This window comes from Cebidichthys violaceus, unplaced genomic scaffold (assembly GCF_023349555.1).
Source record: "Cebidichthys violaceus isolate CVI_PGR_0920_01 unplaced genomic scaffold, fCebVio1.0.p SCAF_5, whole genome shotgun sequence".
Lineage (NCBI taxonomy): Eukaryota > Metazoa > Chordata > Actinopteri > Perciformes > Stichaeidae > Cebidichthys > Cebidichthys violaceus.
The window spans coordinates 5,180,552-5,198,208 of record NW_027176705.1 but is presented as its reverse complement, the minus strand read 5'-3'; the positions used below and the strand labels follow the sequence as shown (position 1 = coordinate 5,198,208).

The window sequence follows — 17,657 nt, the reverse complement described above, 5'->3', positions numbered from 1 at the left end:
TAGTAGCAGCCTTAGGCTTTAAGGAACCCAAACGCATGCTGACTTATCTTTTAGTGAAGGTTTAAAAGACTTAAGTTTCATGCTATGCTTGAGCTGCTGGTTTAATGTTCACTCACCATTTTGAGTGGGAAGGAGCTTGGTCTGGAGCAGAGTCCTTGTTAGGAGTAGAGCTCGTTCGGGGGACGGGGGACAGTTCGGGTGAGCTGTCCAAGGTGGAATCGGTGATACAGACGGCTTCTGGAACCCTGTACGAAAACACAACGTTTATCAAACGTCGACAGTCATGAACCAACATAGTGACATCACATCAAAGTTTGTATTTGGACTTGCTCGCTGAGAAGATCGCTGGCCAGTTTTCTACGAGGTTTCTGCACAGGTGTTTTGCAGAGAGCCGGGTCCTCCTCACTGTCTGATGCAGGCTGTTGTGACTTAGTGGAGTGACTGCATGATGACAGTTGAGACTCAGTCAAGCATTATGTAAAGAGGATTTCATTTCCTGCCAGATCCCATAAAGTGGAATCAAATGTGAACCACAAACACAGTGTTGCTTTAAAGTTCCTAGTTTAAATTGACTTGACGTGTTGGAATAACAAACCGGAAAGTGTACAATAGTGACTTAGTTCCCAGTATAGTTGCAGAAATTACTTTCTGTGGTTCCACAATTCCTGGAACGTTTTGTTGATTGAGCCGATGATCGAGCCGATGATCAGAGATAAAAGGTATTCTTATTTATTATGTCACAAAACAAACGCGTTTCAGCTAGAAGCCCATAATAAATAAAAGGACCTTTAATCTGAGTGTGCCGGTGTTTTCCTGTCTGATTGTTCAATTGTTATGAAAGATGAGAAATGAAATGAAATGAAATGGTGCAGTGCGTCATCAGAACCTGTGTTAAAACATTTTTGCATTATTTATTTTCAGAACTAGTATTATTGGAAGGAGTGCTCTGTGTTACACCCTGCATACTTGAAGAACGTTGTCTTGTCGCATGCTCAGACAGGCCTCCATCCCTGAGGTGAGAGTAGCTCAAAGCTACCGCCTGCCTGACAGCATCTAGAGTGAAAGCCATCATCTCCACTAATTAATTAAAGCCGTCTGGTGAAGATGGTAAAACTATCATGTGTGAAATTACAGACCCCCGACCAAATCACTGGACTCCGTAGTATTCTGTGATGAAAGAAGTGACTTCTAAATACAGCCAACAACTATGTTTCTTAAAAAAAAATATTTACCTGCTGCAAATTTTGTTGGCTCGTCTGGGGATCTTCCGCATGGGTTTGGAAACCTCAGTATCTGCCTCCAGGCTCTGTGAGTCTGTATCGGGTATAGCCGGTGGCTGTGGTGGCTCTTCCGTTCTGACATCCTGCTCCTGTGAAGCTGTTGTGCACTGAGAGCTCCCCTGGCTGTCCGGCTCCATCACCAGTCGTGCCACAGTGTTAGGGTGCGCGTTTCTCAGCACTGGGGACGTCTTTGAGAGCCAACCCGACTCTGTTTGAGAAACAGCATCCGTTTGTGGTAGTTGGTCTGCTGGGGAAGCCTCCATGGGGCTTCCAGAGTCTCTCTGAAATAGCCCATCCTGCTCCGAGTCCAGAATGGTGCCCTCTCTCAGAGCAGGTGAGAGGCGCCGCGAAAAAGCTTCCTTTCTCGCCTGCTCCTCTTCCTCCACTTCTTCCTCCAGCTGAGCAAATATCCTCTCACCTGAACTTGCAGCCAAAGCCTTGTAGGCCACCTCCAGCCTGGTCCTCTGGATTATTGTGAGTGTACTGGTAGATAAGACAGAGAAAAAGAGGTTGAATGGGGTGCAAGAAGGGTCTGCAGTAAATAAATAAAGATTTGCTATCAGTCAGATAATGTGTTGTTCAGAGGGGTAGAGGGTGTATCATATGATGTCACGTGACTTAACGGAGATGTATTATGAGCTTGTTTGAAATGATCTGAGAGGGAGAGAGAGCCTACCATGGGGCAAACTGAATGGTGTTTGTTGGTGGACTGGAGGAGGGGACTGCTTCGTCTTGCTCATCAGGTCCAGCGGCATTGACGTCTTGCTCCGTAAGCCTTTTATTAAGAAGTTGTGTTGCAGCCTGTTACACAAACCAAATCACATTACAAGTCTTAAGACATTTACCAACAGCAGCAAATCAACAGTGTTGCATCTGTGAATTGGCTGAACAGATGTGTAAGTCATTACAGGTAAGGCTTTCTTATTGGACTTGTGAAAAGTGTTTTCAAAGCCTTAAGAGGACTAATGATAAGTTAACAACTGAATATGCTTCTAAAAATCTTTTGATGTAATCTCAAAATGTGTGCTGTTAACTTTGAAGGGCTTTAAAATCTCAAACCTAAACTTTTAATATTCAATGGTCATTCAGCAGAAATATCTCAGCATAAAGAAAGCTAAAATTTCATACCTTGTGGAGAAAGGGAACGTTGAACGGGCAGAGACTCTGGCAAAAAGCCAACATTTCTTTCTTGAACTGTTGGAAGTCGATTTGCTCGATGGCTTCATGCACGTTACTCTTCTTCTTGATGAGACCCATGAATATCGCTTTCTACAGAGAACACAGACATCAAGTACTGTCACACACACCAAAAAATAAACCTAAACCTAATATATATATATACCTAAAAAATAAGGCATGAATATTTCTTCAAAATGAATAGATATATGCAATATGTATATCTAAATATAATAGCCTGATTATATTTTACATTTTGGTTGTTGGTCTCACACACACTATAAAAGAAGAAACTCAACAAACAAGCAGTCAAGTGTTGTCTGTAGATTTTTGCATCCCATGACTGAGGATGCCATTTAAAAGAAGATCTGTTGCTTCTTCATATGAATCATCCATTTATTTTGCACGACACAACTGAAGGAGAGGGCTGCTGGAGGAGGGGTGACTACAGAACGGAGATTCAGCCGAATAACTCAAAAACAAGGAAGATGTGGAGGCTCCAGGATCCATCAACTACAATCAGGTGATTGAAGGGGACTTGAATGGAGCCAGCGAGCAGAAAGGGTTCTTCAAGAGGTCTGCCGAGGAGGCTGCTGCTCACTCATCCCCTCGCTTCTCTGATTAGCTCATTTACCTTTTATGTACATAGAATATATGAATAAATCTATATATACAAAAAGGAAGAACATACCATGTCAATAAGTCTAGACCGTATGTGTCAATTTTAAACAAAAATGCAGAAGTGCAATGGTTGAGATTGCAAATATGCTGGAATAAATACTGACGATCACAAGAAGAAATTAATTTCATTACAAACTTATCTGTTTAGCTTATTTATTATTAATCCTTATATTTCATTAATTGTAATATTGTCACTTGGATGTTTACGATTCAATACACTACATTTGTGTTTGCAATGGACAATAACAATGCACTCGTAGTGCGACTAATGACCATATGAATGCAGTAACCAAAAGAGAGGAAGTTAGATGCTGAAAGGAGTTATTGAGTGAACGTGCTGTTGAAGTTGAGTAACTCACCTTGCCAACCATGGATTTGGGAAAGTGTTTGTTCACCACTTCTTTTGCTTTGTCAAACTGCTTATTCTTAATGAACATCCCCACCATCTACAAACAGAAGAAAAACACCAAACACATTTAAGCTGCATCTTTTCATTTAATAAACATCTGTCACAAAATAATAACACAAATCCACTCACCATCTCTTTTAATGAAGTGCTTACTCTCTCGAAATCCTGCTGCGGCAATGACGTACTGTATTCCTGGGTTATATTTTCCAGGACCATTAAGGCTGATTCCAGAGGAGTAAGGGACTCATCGGACTCAAACAACAGGTCTGCAGGCAAAGACAAAGCAATGTTCACCTTGGTGTTTGGGTCGCAATGTGCTAGTAGGTTTGATTTAGGGAAAAGCATTGAACTCGGTTAAACAGTTAGGACGTAAGGATATACTTTCGTAGTCAAAGTTAGTGGTATGATGATGGTTGATCTCACCAAGATGTTCACCGTCATTTATCCGAGAGAGAAACTGCAACACTCGGATCTTTGTTTGCATGACATCAGAGGACTCCAGAGGACGAGTCAAGACACCTAGAGTGAGACAAGGAATTAGCTTGTCATTCCCCCAAAAATAAATAAATACACTCACACTCATAGGAGGCTCTAATTCACTCTACTCGACACTGTGTTCGTTATGTAAATCACTGTATTGGTGTATGGTCCAGTGGAGGTACTGGGGTAACAGACGATGGAGGATGTGGAATGACTTTGCTTTAATAAATAAATAAAAAGTATATATGCTAATTCGTATACTGTGTGCTACATGGAGTTGAAGGAGGTTAGCCAAGCCTACATTTGAAAAAATCAAGCAGTTAACATGAATTCACAACCCTAAAAGTGTATCTCTTACCAAACAGAAACAGACCCTTAGTCCAGGTATGTTTTTCTAACAACAGTGTTGGTCGAACATAATAAATTAAGCTAGCATAACAAACTCCTCGTCGGGTAAGAGGCCAGCACACGGTGAAGCAGTGTGTTACTTACTGTGAATTAAATCTCGAATAGCACAGAATTCTTCGTATTTCTCGTTTTTAAACAATTCTAACGACAGAAATGAATAGTAGTCCACTATCCAGCGGTTGACAGTAGCTTCCACTTCAGCTCTGTTGCTGACAACGGTTTCCTTTGCCGCCATGTTTACACCATCAACGGAAGCTGGACAGAGTTCAGCTTAACGTCTCTCCGGCGAAGGCGGTGCAAGTTAGGGCTGCGAGCACTTCATGAGGTAAAACACCCTGAGTTATTCTCTCAGGCAGCTCTTCGTCTGTGGTGTGGCGCCACAACAAGTGTAAGACTTAAAATGCGTTGAATATGAATGTACTGGCTTAGCTTCGTAAGTGTTGAACTTAAATATCACAATCCATCCGTATGAGGCGAGACCTGATCACAGGACCTGATCAAGGCTTTGGAAGAGTACTTCCTGAGAGTTCGTGTGCAGGGACTAAAAGTACAAAATAACATAAAATAACAAGAAAATGTCCTTTCTGAAACGTTATACTGCCACCTACTGGACAGAAGGAAGTGTTCAAGGTTTTGGTTTGTGCTTTTTCCATTTGCGAAGACATTAAAATCATTTCACATCGATTTTTTTTTTTTTATAAACTTCGGGCAAATCTCCTACACGGTATGTCGGTTAATTGTGTGTGATGGACAAACAATCACTATTCATAGCTTTAATTTAATCAAGTTTATTATGCAAAATAATGACATTGAGGATATAAGACATAAGATTATGACACATTAATAAAAAAAAAAAACTAGAATAAAACATTCCATTTATATATTGTTAATGGCAACCTTTATACTTTGTTTGTAAAGCTGAAATACTTTTGTTCTTGAGGGACAAATTCTCCCAGGACAGTAGGAAACAAAAGCTCTCTCGACTGTTCATAGCGGTATTAGTGGCAATTCATCCATCCTGTTAAGAATCATTAACACAAAATGTTCAACATTTTCTGTGCAAATCCACTTCAACTGCAAACTAGTATGAGAAAAAAAACTACTTTTGATAGAATAGTGTTGTATCCGTTAACATAATTTTGCACATTGTCAACCAATCCTCTCCCCATGTTGATTGTATTTTAAAAGTCACACAGCAGAAGGTGGAGAAAATACAATTATCAGTATAACCCTTTAAAAATCATCACTCATTGATTCCAATGCTGACCATGAATATAAAACTACATACCCTGTAACTGAATCCCAAATTAAGACATTATGACAACAGCATCTGAGTTAAGTCATGAAACAGGACCATCCTACTGTGAAATACTTGTACACATCAACCAGGCTTACCCAAAATAAACCAATCAACATCCAATATTCATACGCAGTCATCACAGAAATATTTGTCAGTCCATAAATAGCGCTGGCGTTCTGCTACGTCCCACAAATACCACTAAAGGTTTAACAGTGTCTTAGTCTTGCCACTGTTACTTCAAGTCTCACTTCAGACATTAACGTTTTCGCTCAGGTAACTTTTTGTGTTTATTAGACTGGTCCTCTCATTGGCTCGGCATGTCATGATTGCATATGATTTTTATGGATATGCTGTGTCTGGCTGAACTCTTCTCCTTTGCATTGTGCACCTCATTAATTACACAACAGTGCATTGAGCATGTTAGGATACTTGCTGAATGAACCAGGCGGAGAATAGATTGAGTATGACATGAATAAGAAAGGGACATTTAATCTGAAAACTGTTGCTGAGGTGATGCAGTCCAGCAAAATAAAATGAGGCCAGCATTAATAAAATCCCCTGATATTAGTTAGCTTTCAGTGCTGTGTCCCTTAAATAGATACATTTTACATTCTAATGACAGCATGTTTCTTAAAACATTAAAGCCATAGAGCATCAGTTATCATCATTTAGTGTAAACAGTGGAGTTCCTTCTCCTGACAACCACAGATGAGAACACATAGCAGTATATCGTCCAATGCTTCTTGAAGTCGCATTCATCCAGTGCAAACACGCCCATTGATTATGTGGAGTAATAATAGGAGACAAGTTGTCACAGAATGAAAACATAAATATGGCAATAATGACTAAATCTTTCAAGCTGAAAAACTCCCTTGACTGAGTGGTTTTATAGGCATGGATAAGTGTGGATAACTTATCTGCTACTGTCCTGCCACTAGATGTTACAGTCCAGACATTTCTGGAGTGAAGTAGGAAAAAGGCCTCGCAAGCGTCTGCTGAGCTCCCCGAGACTTTGTTCAGTATTGGAACTTGTACAATGAGCCTGGTACCCCAGCCTCTTTCAGCAAAGCAGCCCCCTTTTTAATTCTACAGGCTGACTGCACAATGGAGCTCAGCTCTGTAGATCAGAGTGAGCTCCAAAAGGAGGTTGTGCATGCAAAGCCACCACGTCTGAAACTCAGCTCTGTCTAGTTTAAATGCTATGAAGTCTTTTCCAAAAGTTCTTGCGTATGGATTCCTACCACACACAGAAGTAGCCTTTAGCCTAAGTTGTTCAACCTGAATCACTTCTTTATGAAGTCACAGGGAGGCATATCAGTGGTCGGGGGGGGGGGGGGGGGGGGGCACTGATCATTGGTAGAGAATGAGAAGTGGAGCAGCATGTAGGAGTGGTGGAACGGCACATTTACGGACACACGTCTGTACAACTTATAAAAAAAGATTTTTTTTCTTTTTTTTTTTAATCTAAATGACGATTCAGTATAACAGTTGTCATCTCCAGTGAGACATTATTATGGTCGACTATTGAGGAGTTTCCACTGCGATGAAAGGTAAAGAAGCTCCAGCAGTTATTTAAAAAAGGGACAATACATTTCTACTGGCCTGAGTAAGCTAAAGAATCAACAATTCCATCCAAATGAAGGAAATCACGAAAAAGAGGATGAACAGATAAGAAACACCACTCAGTCCTCTTGAATAGGAATGAGGCTTGTGTTCACAGTAGTCCGTTCATTCATTTGACGATAATGAAAGCCTCAATTCCTGGCTGAGATGCGGACTGATTGAGCCGGTATACATGCAAATCAAGGCAGCACTGTGCTGCATAATTCAGACGTTCTCTCAAGTGCCATGTAAGTAGTGTATGTCCTCCACTGTGATTCCCTTTGTCTGGATCTAACGGAACAAGTTTCAAGCATTTCGTCTGGTCCAGTGATGATGAAAAGATATGTTGCCGATTCAAACGCTTGTCTTGAACCTTATGTGCGCAGCAAAGAAAACAAACTGCTGGAGTTGTGTACTTAGGGTGCATGAGTTGAGTTCAAACAGCACCTTGGACATCTCACGAGGAATAAAAGACTCTGTTGAGTTACATACTGCATGCTTTACCTAAAAAACACACAAACAAACCAAAACATCTGCTCATGTTAGAAACAATATTCCAGTTGGTCAGAACACTTGTGCAGACTAAAAAGGACTTGGGTCTACATCAGCATGTGAGAAAACAAACTTTCAGTGGTGGTTGACTGGGGGTCCCACTGGAGCAGCCTGTCTCCCCGTCACCCACATGTGAAGCACAGCCTCAGGGAGCAGAGGTCCATCCTTGCCCCGTCCCGAGGAGGATATAGTACAAGAAATGTTGCTTTAGAGATGGTTAAGTGTTGGTGAGCGGCGTCGCTCTGCCACTGCTCTCAAACAGAGAACTCAGACCCGCCGCGGCGACCATGGGTCAACAGCAGCAGGCGCCGCAGACGCAGGCCCGTGAACGGATTGCACCACAGCAGGGAGGGCGAACCCCCAAACACAGCTCTCATTCCATCCCATCGCATGCGGCGCTCCCATGTGGGCTTCTCATTTTTAAGACGTTCAATCTCCTGCAAGACATTCAAACCCCTCTGTGAATAAAAGATTCCTCATTAAGTTACTGTTTGCTGTGGCTCATTGGCATGCTACATACACAATTACATTAGCTTCGGGACAAACCTGAGAAAAAAAAACACAGGGTATCATATTGCTACTTTGTTTCCTCACCGGGGAAAACAAGGCATTAAATCAAACTAATAACATATATTATATACTTGAAGAGCCAAACACAGTTATCAAGACTAGGGTTCCCTTGTCATCTTTCTCCTAGCTATTCAACTTGAGAAGAGCAAAGCTTGAGGGGGTGAAGTGGATACTGACCGTCTCGTCATTGCAGATGGAGTGGATCTGCGTACCGAACATTACAGCTGTGAAAGTGAGGAAGAGGATGGCTTCGAGACAGAGGAAGATCAGCAGCAGCACAGACACCCCTGGAGAGAAGGCACTGCACTCTAGTAACAGAGGGAGAAGAAGAAACATGTTTTTTTATTTTGCACAGAACTGAAATGTCAAATGAAGACTAAATTACCGATGCATATATCAATATACGACTGGATGTGCACACAGGAAGTCTAATGTATCCTCCCAAAACTGTTACCTGATTCTAACAAGCTGGAAAACTAAAGCTATACCCAAAAAAGCATCATATTGTAGAAGCTGGTGTACCAAGAATGAAATAATATCTTAATTTTCTGTGATACTTGTGCTGCACAACTCCAATGACTTGTGCTGTTCTCTCTAACGTGATAACGATATCTTTCCCTTTTCCTCTCTGCTACGTCTGTCTCTCTTCATATCTCTTTGCAGTCTCAGTCTCTTGTATAAATAGCTGTATTTCTGACTCATCTCTCTGACATTCTCCGTTGGTCTTTTTTGACTCAAATACAAGTCATGGTTGACTCAACCCAGCGAGAGGCATTACCGTTCCACTGGACTTTAATACAGGTGAAGAAGTGCATGCCGCTGAGGCCCAGGGCATGGGCAGAAATCAGAGCTATGTACATCTGCAAAGAGAGGAAAGGGGTGAGGAGAGAGATAATGAGAAAAGGAGACGGAGAAGGCAGAAAAGAAAGGCTATAAATCCATAAATCCACTTGGTTTTCAGACACTGTTATTGTAGGTTAGTTTATTTCACATTTGTAATAAAACTCTAAAATCTTTTGACCACAAACTAAACACTTCATCTCACACGTGTCCTTGTATTTAATTTAAGTCATTCTAAAATTAAAAATATGTGAATGAAAAAAATGTGTTGAGTCAAGAGGAATGTAAACTTATTTATTATAATGAGCATGAAGTAATTCAAAGTAATTACTGTATCCATAAACTTGCATTTTCTATCTTTACCACAGCCCTTTACTACACCGAGTACTTCTGTATACTTACAGTGAAAAGTACAAAGAATCTCTGATTCTTTTCTCCCACGCAGTTGTTGACCCAGGGACAGTGGTGATCCATCTTCCGGATACATCTTTTACAAATACTGCAGCCAGGAAAGAGAAGATGTTGATGTCATGACTCACTGACTCGGTTAATGTAGTCAACTCGACTGCTGCCGTTTACACAACATGTGCATATACAGATGTTTTCAAAAGCACAATTTGGATGCTACAAGGCGGGAGTAAAGGAGCACGTCACAGTAAGACTGACCTGCAGTGGTGTGCCCTCTCAGGCTTGATGCTGCAGCACTTTGGGCACTTGTAAATGACCTCGCCAGGCTTCAGCTGTAAGCTCTCCATGTACTCCTTGGTTGCGTTCCCCTTAGGAACCGCACCCTAAGGAGGGGGGAAGACAGACAAAGACAAACACAGTCAGTTACAAATGTCTAAATAATTGCATTGGGCCATTATGGCTCAGAGAACTCAAGCTGTGTGTCTTTGTGTTTGCAGCAATTTCACGATCGTTTATATGTTTCTAGGACGGTGAAAAAAGCATAAAACACAGATCAGCTGTACACACATTCCCAATTATTACTCGTCTTTGGGAGTTAATTAAGATTGGATGTAAAGTAATCTGTTTGGTCTGGGAACCTACAATTGAGCCATTACCTGAGTGAATCATAAAGTGAAATGCACAAACAAACGTAAGACCTTTAGAGTGTTACACACTGCTGCACAACCTTCTGTGTACTATTTTGGGCTTTCAAATGGAGCAATTGTTGAGGCTGAGCTGTCGGGCTAGAAAGCACCAGTGGAGCTGTCATCACACATCTAGCTTCTCTGAGTAAACAAGAGTCAACACTGCAGCAGCAGCACAACAGTATTTGACCTACAACCCACCCCGAAGCATGAATTGGCTGAATTCACAAATAGTCACAAAGTATCAGTAACAAAGTGCAGAACAATCCCTGTGGCACTTACACTTGAGTGTAGAAGAGAGACCAAGTGTGTGCACATACTGGAAAATATGCTCAGGTGCAAGACAAAAAAATACTGAACTACAGGGCACAAAGGATGTCTGCACATTGATAGGCTCCAAATAAATAGTTAATTTCTCTCTTTCTCTCTTCAAGGCAAAGTTTTGATCCTCAGGCAAGCAGCACTTGACTGTGCCATCACATACTGCAGTAGGAAAAGCCAGCAAATGATTGCATTCACAGTTGTTCAGATGTGAGAAATGCAAACATTAAGGTCCTGACTTTGTTCCTGGGCCTTTCATTTTCTGGGAGTATTTGGTAAAAAAATCAACAATACTGTTCTCAGATTAGAAAATGAAATTGGACAATTTAGTAGACTGCTCACATATCTTTCCCCTCAGCTCAGCTTCCCATATTATATCAGTGAGTGACTACAACCACTGCCAAGGCAACTATTACAGTACGACTCCTCCTGACCACAACTCTATCCAGATTGCAAGCACCGATATCAAATCAATTTGTATTTACCTAAAATGGTTCATTTTGCTTTAACTGTAAGTACAGCATTCATTTAGTATAGGAGCTACAAATGTAGGGTAACATTTATTATCTCCGATAGGCTTAAGTTCGGTCTTGTGTCTGTCCATCTGAGTGCATCGCCGCTACTCAGCGGCTAGAGACGCAGTGGGTCAGAAACAGTTTGCACACTGTTATTGTTTTGAAGAGTGGCTAACAGCTAACGGAACTACCAGAACTCACACTGCTGACTAGCTGTTGGTTGTGCTCTGTGGCACTTTCACACAATACAACAGTGGCTGTTGCAGACACACCTGGCAGAGATGTGCGCTCTACTGAGTTCACGGTTCTAGTTGTAGTGTGGAGTTTGTTTTGTAGACACTCAAGCTTTGTCTTACTCACCGACTACGTTTTCTCTTTCTCTACTGCATTTCAAACTCGGCTTTCCTCCTCTTACCCTCCCTCCTTCCCTCAACCTTACTTTACTTAACTTAGCCTTACCGGGTCAGTCATCATTGTGCGCATATGTGAGGCCAATGCAAGTACAGCCAGGGAGTTGAAGGTGGCCCCGTTCAGCAGCGAGTACCAGAAGTTCTTGCCGGGCAGCAGCATGACAAAGTTCACCACAAAGTCAGCGTACAGCACCAGGAACCAGGTTATGCCGGCACACACCATCCCACAGCTGTCCTGAATGAACCACATGGTGCGGTTCCCCGCTGCGTGGCCAGAGTGGGGACCTCCAACCATCACCCCGGCTGCCAGGCTTCCCGTCTCGACATCTGCACCTGCCGACAGCAGCGGGTGGTGCTGCTCCATGTCTCGCAGTCGGTGGTTTGAAGACTGCATCCTGCCCTAGGGTTAGGGGAAATATTCAAAGCAAGATTAAAGGGCTACTGTCTCGGTCTTCTCACAATAAAAAAACAGGACAAGACAAATACAGTATTTTATAGTAGATATTTCATAAGGATGGACACTTATCACAGTAGCTAATAACATTAAAGGAATGGTATACAAGACTCACAGTGAGAATAGTTTACAGAGATTTTTTATTATCATAACAATACTCTGATAAACAAACTGCACAAGTAGGAAATAGCATTTATCCAGTGTACTGCGTCTCTGAAGGTACTCTAAACCACTGATTCTTAAAGTGGGGTCCATGGCAATCTGTCAGGGGGTCCGGGAAATATTGAGCTAAAGATGATATAATTGTGCTGTATTCTTGTGTTGCGCATATGTCCACAGATGGGGACCGTCTGCAGCAATAGACAAGCATACTGTGTCCATTACTCCCACCCACATTAGCTTTGGGCCAATAGAAACTCTGATACGATTATGACACACAGCAATAAGTTCATCATTTTAAATTTGAAGCACTTACTGGAAGTCAGCATGAAACGTCTGGATTTATTAGCACTATGCCAGTATTACTACTTTTCATTTTCTTAAAGCTTTTGAGATCAATAACTTGGTAAAGAAAAAAAAAAAGCTGTCAAGTTGAGTCCAAATTCAAATTTATATAAAATTACACTTTGTTTAAAAGTATATAAGTGGTACTAACATGATTCAAATACAGATGTGTTTATGTCACTATGAAACAGGTCTGAAGTATTTAGGATGGTTTTAACCCCTGTAAGGTGAGGTGTCCCTGGCCCCAAAAAGTTTGAGAGCCCCTGCTCTATACAGTACGAAGTGCAGACTAAATCAAGAAAAATGAACCAGTCATTCATGAAATACACGTCAAAGAGGCAGTTTACAGCCTTGGGTGTCCTTTCAGAGAAAACCCACAGTTAAACTTTGGGGATATTTTGTCACAAAATCACCAGAAAACTTCACATGTGAACCCTGAATATCTTTTTTTTTTCTCTCCATGTTTAATGCAAACTAGCCAGGAGCTATACAGACATCTTGCTCACCATCCTTGAACCGCACCACAAGCGGGGCAAATGTAAATGTAGAGCAAGGGTGAGTCAACTTTGAGCCATGCAGCTGTTATCACAACAGACCTGAGTCATTGGAGTTCCTCTGTATTTATGTCACGGTCACAAGAGAACGTCCATGACCCACCCGTGAGACAATAATGTCCGCAACGTTAAGATAAATCAATGGCTGACCTGATCCCTTCAGGAAACTGATCCTGCAGCTGAGGAACATGTGAGGAATACGGGCTAATAATAATCTACAGACTCAGTATCTCCTGCTGGCAGACTTCATTGTGACTCACTGAGACAATATGAACCAATTAAACACATACTTCACATACTTATTTGTGATTAAATTATTCTGGTGTAAAAAGAAAACTCACATTGTAATGTACTGTATGATTGTATGAGGTCAAAAACAATCTCTCTGCCCAAATTAAGCATACTCCATAAGTGAAAGGGACAAGATTAAATTCAGGTAGCTACTGATACCAATGTAGCAGATAAGAGTGTATTTAACTGTATAATACAAAATATAAATAGACTGTATTGACATAGCTGTGAGATACCTCACTTGTCTAATACAGGAAAGGCATTATAAACTTGTATGCACACATGTTGTGCTCTCATGACACAGCCTATCTATTTCTGAAATGTCAGCGACAGTTAAAACAAGATTGCCTAAATATCTGATGTTTAGACACAGAATTGACTAAAGTTGTTAGTTAGAGGCACTTATTGCATTCGTTGACGCATTGTTGTGGTAGACTCTGATGTAATGCTTTGAAGCAAATGACTGCTTCCTTTTGCTCAGCTTTTTAATCAAATGAGACATTTTCAGCGAGATGGGTGGTGCAGCGCTAAGGCGGCCTTCCAAGCACCACCCTGCTGTTTGTTCCTGCTTGCATCCAAATGCTTTCCATGTCAGTGGGTGTCATCTAAATTGCTTGTAAAAATGGAAATGCCAACAGAGATGAGATGCGTTTGGCCTGCAGAGCTGCAACCTCACACCCACAAAAGATGTCTTCCTGACAGACAGAGAAACAGAGGGCCAGCTAAAAGTCCAGTTCAGGTCACACATTTAGTGTAAGTATAATTGGTGGGTCTGCTGCTCTTGGCTTTCAAAATGATATGCACTAAGACAGGTAAAGTGTCAGAGGCTGGTTAAGCTTGTAATCTTCACGCAGCACTTAAATTGGATTGGTTAAAGACTTGTCGCCGCTGGTGACACAACAATGGAAGTTCTCTGTGAAAATATAATTGGTACCGACTTTAAATCTGTGCCACTGACATTAAAATCTAACATCACAATACAAACAGTAAATTACTTAAATCACAACATTGCTCCATCCAACTTCCATCAGACTAGAGGTCTAATAGTCAGAATAACTGAAAACACCTCTGTGAGTGCGCACGGGCCTTTAATCACAGTGATTAGTGGCCGATTCATCGGGCTCATAAGTTTGCTTTGCAGGATTCAATTAGAATAGTGAGTCGCAAAGGCAGGATAAAATGTTAGTAAGTATGAGACACAAGAAGGGGCTCAATCAGTAAAATCAACCACTGTAGAGTGAGTTGTACGGGGAATAATTGATAGAACATGCACGAGCACATAGGTCGTGCTACATGTGTCTGAAGGAGGTTATACTGAAGATTGTTGATTGTTTATATTCATAAAGCCAACGATGGAAGGAAACCGTAGAAGTTTAGGAAAAATGCTGGAAAATGCTAGCAATGCCAGTAGACATTTTTGGACAGTTAGAGTACTAGTAAAAACCCATTCTCCTTATTATGCCTGATTAGAAAATGAAAAAAAATCTCAAGAAAAATTACTGTTCTGCAAAGACAGAAAACGCTCTTGACTAGTTTAAGGCGTATTCATTTTTCTGTGGTCAATGAAAGAAAGATCCAAAAAAGCAGACTGGTTGTCCAGACTCTGTCGCAGAGGCATCACACACTAAGTCATAGCTGGCATCGACTGTCAAAGAAAATTACATGAAACAACAGCCAAAAATATCCCTGAAACAAATGGGTTTCGATTTTCTACATGAGTTTATGTTTCACTGTCACATTTCCAAATTGCATAAACAACTTAAGGGCCAACCTGATGTCAATGCTACTGAAAACAGTGAGAACTCAAAATAAAACCACCTCTGGGTGAGAATGTTGACACAACTGAATACATGAAAAAACATCTAATAGCCAGTAGTATTACATACACAACCAATACATGACCTGTTACTTATATGGCTTCCTCTGTAAAAAACATTAGACCTACAATATCAACAACCAAATAAAAGCCGTTGAAAACTCAATACACAATTTGTTGCACAAATACAGTAAACATTATACTTTTAAATGTATAAAGCCATAAGCATTCAGTGTCACAGGTTTGTGTTCAGACCAAAACAAATTTCAGTATCTCCCTATAGAATGTCCTTTTCACAAGTGAAAGACAAAATGAGGAATGGCACTCTTTTAGCTGAAAACTGTGGGGCAACCTACCTAATATGGTCTCTCCTCACAATAACATGCTGTGGCGTGTACCTCCTGGACCAGCATTCAGGATGAAGACGAGTAGGCTGGCACGGAGGCCAACACCTGAAAAAGGACACACAAACACAAACGTGTTTCATCTTAAATTACAAACATATTCATTATACCAGTTCATTATACACCGAGCTAAACCCTAATGGAGTGTACTAAAATTGAATGTCATGTTTTGTTTTTGTTGAAACTGTATTTATATGGAGTGTAGTATAATGCTATACAGCTCATCTGGATCAAAAACCACAGCCTCCATCATGACCATACAGCTGAATAAAAGTTTCAACAAAATCAAAACATGATAAACTCGATGCAGGAAGGAGTTATCACAGCGCTGTTCTAAGAGATTACCACACATTGTCACAGTTTGTACAATGCTTGCTTCCTCCCAAACTGACTATTCATAGCAATGTGGTGACACTGCAAATATTTTCTGTTTGTAGTCTGTTGACTGACTTTCCTCTAATGAGTCTGGAGTGGTAATGAATCCTGTCCAGAGGGTTTTGACCACCTCGATGTAGCTAAGGTCTCTGTCCAAACCACCAAACTACAGCAGGAACACCGACATGCAACACTTACTGATACCAACAACCACCATCAAACGTGTTTTTCTTAATTACTATTACAATAGTTTCCACACTGAGATGTAAGTGACATTTTTACATCAATTTAATAGTGTAAGTGGATAACTAAGACTGTCCAACATCAGATCCGGCCAGATAAGACGTGATTTAACCAGACAAACCACAAACGGAAGCACCTCAACAGATTAACGTTAGTTAGAGAGGTGTGACGTTAGAGAGCCCTTCTTTACGATAACTGTAAAGGTCGTGACTGAGACTCAACACAAACGTGCACGCGCACACAAACACGCACGCAAACACACACACACACACACACACACACACACACACACACACACACACACACACACGCGCGCGCGCGCGCACGCGCACGCACAGCTTGTTGGCCTGACACTTCATATGCATGCGGACTGGATGGTAAATCTCGCTCGCTAACTAGCCAAAGCTAACACAGCTAGCATGCTATATGCCGAGCGACAAGCGCAAAAGCAGAGCCTCCCGAGCGACAGCTGAATGACATACCTTGATATTTCTAATTTGTTTTGTTGGGAAAGCAGTCTTAATACATCTTCAAGGCTTGTGTTTGGGCTAAACTCCAGTTGTAACGCAGCCGTACCCTCGGCAGCAGTAACACATCGCTCCAACAACGGGCTGACAGCCACCAGTAACGACGGAGCTTCCGGGGTTAGCCTCGGGTTTCTCCGTTACCGTTCGTGAATGTCCGCGGTAATGATTGTTAGTTAAACAGCGTCACCTCGTGGATTGGGACACAGTTGCAACTACAAAACTGATAATCTCAGTTCTCCACTCGCAGGTGCTAATTTGCTAAATACAGTAACATTAGAGTGACACTCCACGAGTAAACTTGGAGAAACTACACTGCATTGAAGTACTGCAGTTTAAAGGTCTAGCTATCATGATTGAGATAACTTGTAGTTTGTAAAAGTGCAGTTGTTAAATGTTTGATGCATGCATGTATATATTTGTTAAATCAGATTATTTATTATTAATATGTTAGAGATTAGTAATTGCCTTGAACTGAAGATGTGTGCCCTCATTTCAATTTAAAGGAACAGTGTGTTGGCAGAAATGTAATATATTACTATTAATGATTTAGTTTTAAGTGTATAATCACCTAAAAATGAGATTCATTGTGTTTTTGTTACCTTAGAAAGTTGTTTATTTCTACATACAGAGCGGGTCCGCCATGTTTCTACAGTAACCCAGAATGGACAAACCGAACACTGGCTCTGAATAGGGTCATTCGCGTTTTAAGAAGTCACCGATTCTAATCCAATACACTTTTTCGTCAAATTCAGCAAATATCTCATCACGGTCCACTTAGGGTTGTGCACTGAGTAAAACATCTGGTGTTCACACACAGCCGGGGCCTCTGTAAACAGGAAACAAACCAAGTG

The 17,657-nt window shown here is 41.2% G+C and overlaps 2 protein-coding genes across 4 annotated transcripts in view; both read right to left on the bottom strand.

Annotated features, from left to right (window-relative positions):
* terfa (telomeric repeat binding factor a) overlaps positions 1-4,933 on the bottom strand; it is a 6,093-nt gene extending 1,160 nt beyond the window's left edge. Inside the window, exons 1-9 of one of the 2 annotated variants that reach the window (XM_068730111.1) lie at positions 4,519-4,933; positions 3,970-4,065; positions 3,676-3,812; positions 3,497-3,583; positions 2,409-2,549; positions 1,957-2,081; positions 1,233-1,763; positions 331-441; positions 117-245 (exon numbers count right to left, since the gene is read on the bottom strand). In XM_068730111.1, the coding sequence (XP_068586212.1) occupies positions 117-245; positions 331-441; positions 1,233-1,763; positions 1,957-2,081; positions 2,409-2,549; positions 3,497-3,583; positions 3,676-3,812; positions 3,970-4,065; positions 4,519-4,669 (1,508 nt within the window). In that variant the 5' untranslated portion in view covers positions 4,670-4,933. The remainder of the gene's footprint in view (positions 1-116; positions 246-330; positions 442-1,232; positions 1,764-1,956; positions 2,082-2,408; positions 2,550-3,496; positions 3,584-3,675; positions 3,813-3,969; positions 4,066-4,518) is intronic. The other variant, XM_068730112.1, reaches the window with a different exon arrangement.
* A 283-nt stretch (positions 4,934-5,216) lies between these two features.
* On the bottom strand, positions 5,217-16,906 carry zdhhc7 (zinc finger DHHC-type palmitoyltransferase 7). Of its 2 annotated transcripts, none has more exons than XM_068730876.1 (8): positions 16,762-16,906; positions 15,614-15,709; positions 11,688-12,038; positions 9,965-10,089; positions 9,701-9,797; positions 9,237-9,318; positions 8,636-8,766; positions 5,217-8,325 (listed from the first exon to the last, which is right to left on the bottom strand). In XM_068730876.1, exons 3-8 carry the CDS (start codon positions 12,030-12,032, stop codon positions 8,143-8,145), a joined length of 963 nt encoding a protein of 320 aa, XP_068586977.1. In that variant the 5' UTR covers positions 12,033-12,038; positions 15,614-15,709; positions 16,762-16,906; the 3' UTR covers positions 5,217-8,142. The 2 variants fall into 2 exon arrangements, with proteins under 2 accessions (XP_068586977.1, XP_068586978.1); XM_068730877.1 differs by having other exon boundaries at positions 11,688-12,033.
* Positions 16,907-17,657: the final 751 nt, after the last annotated feature.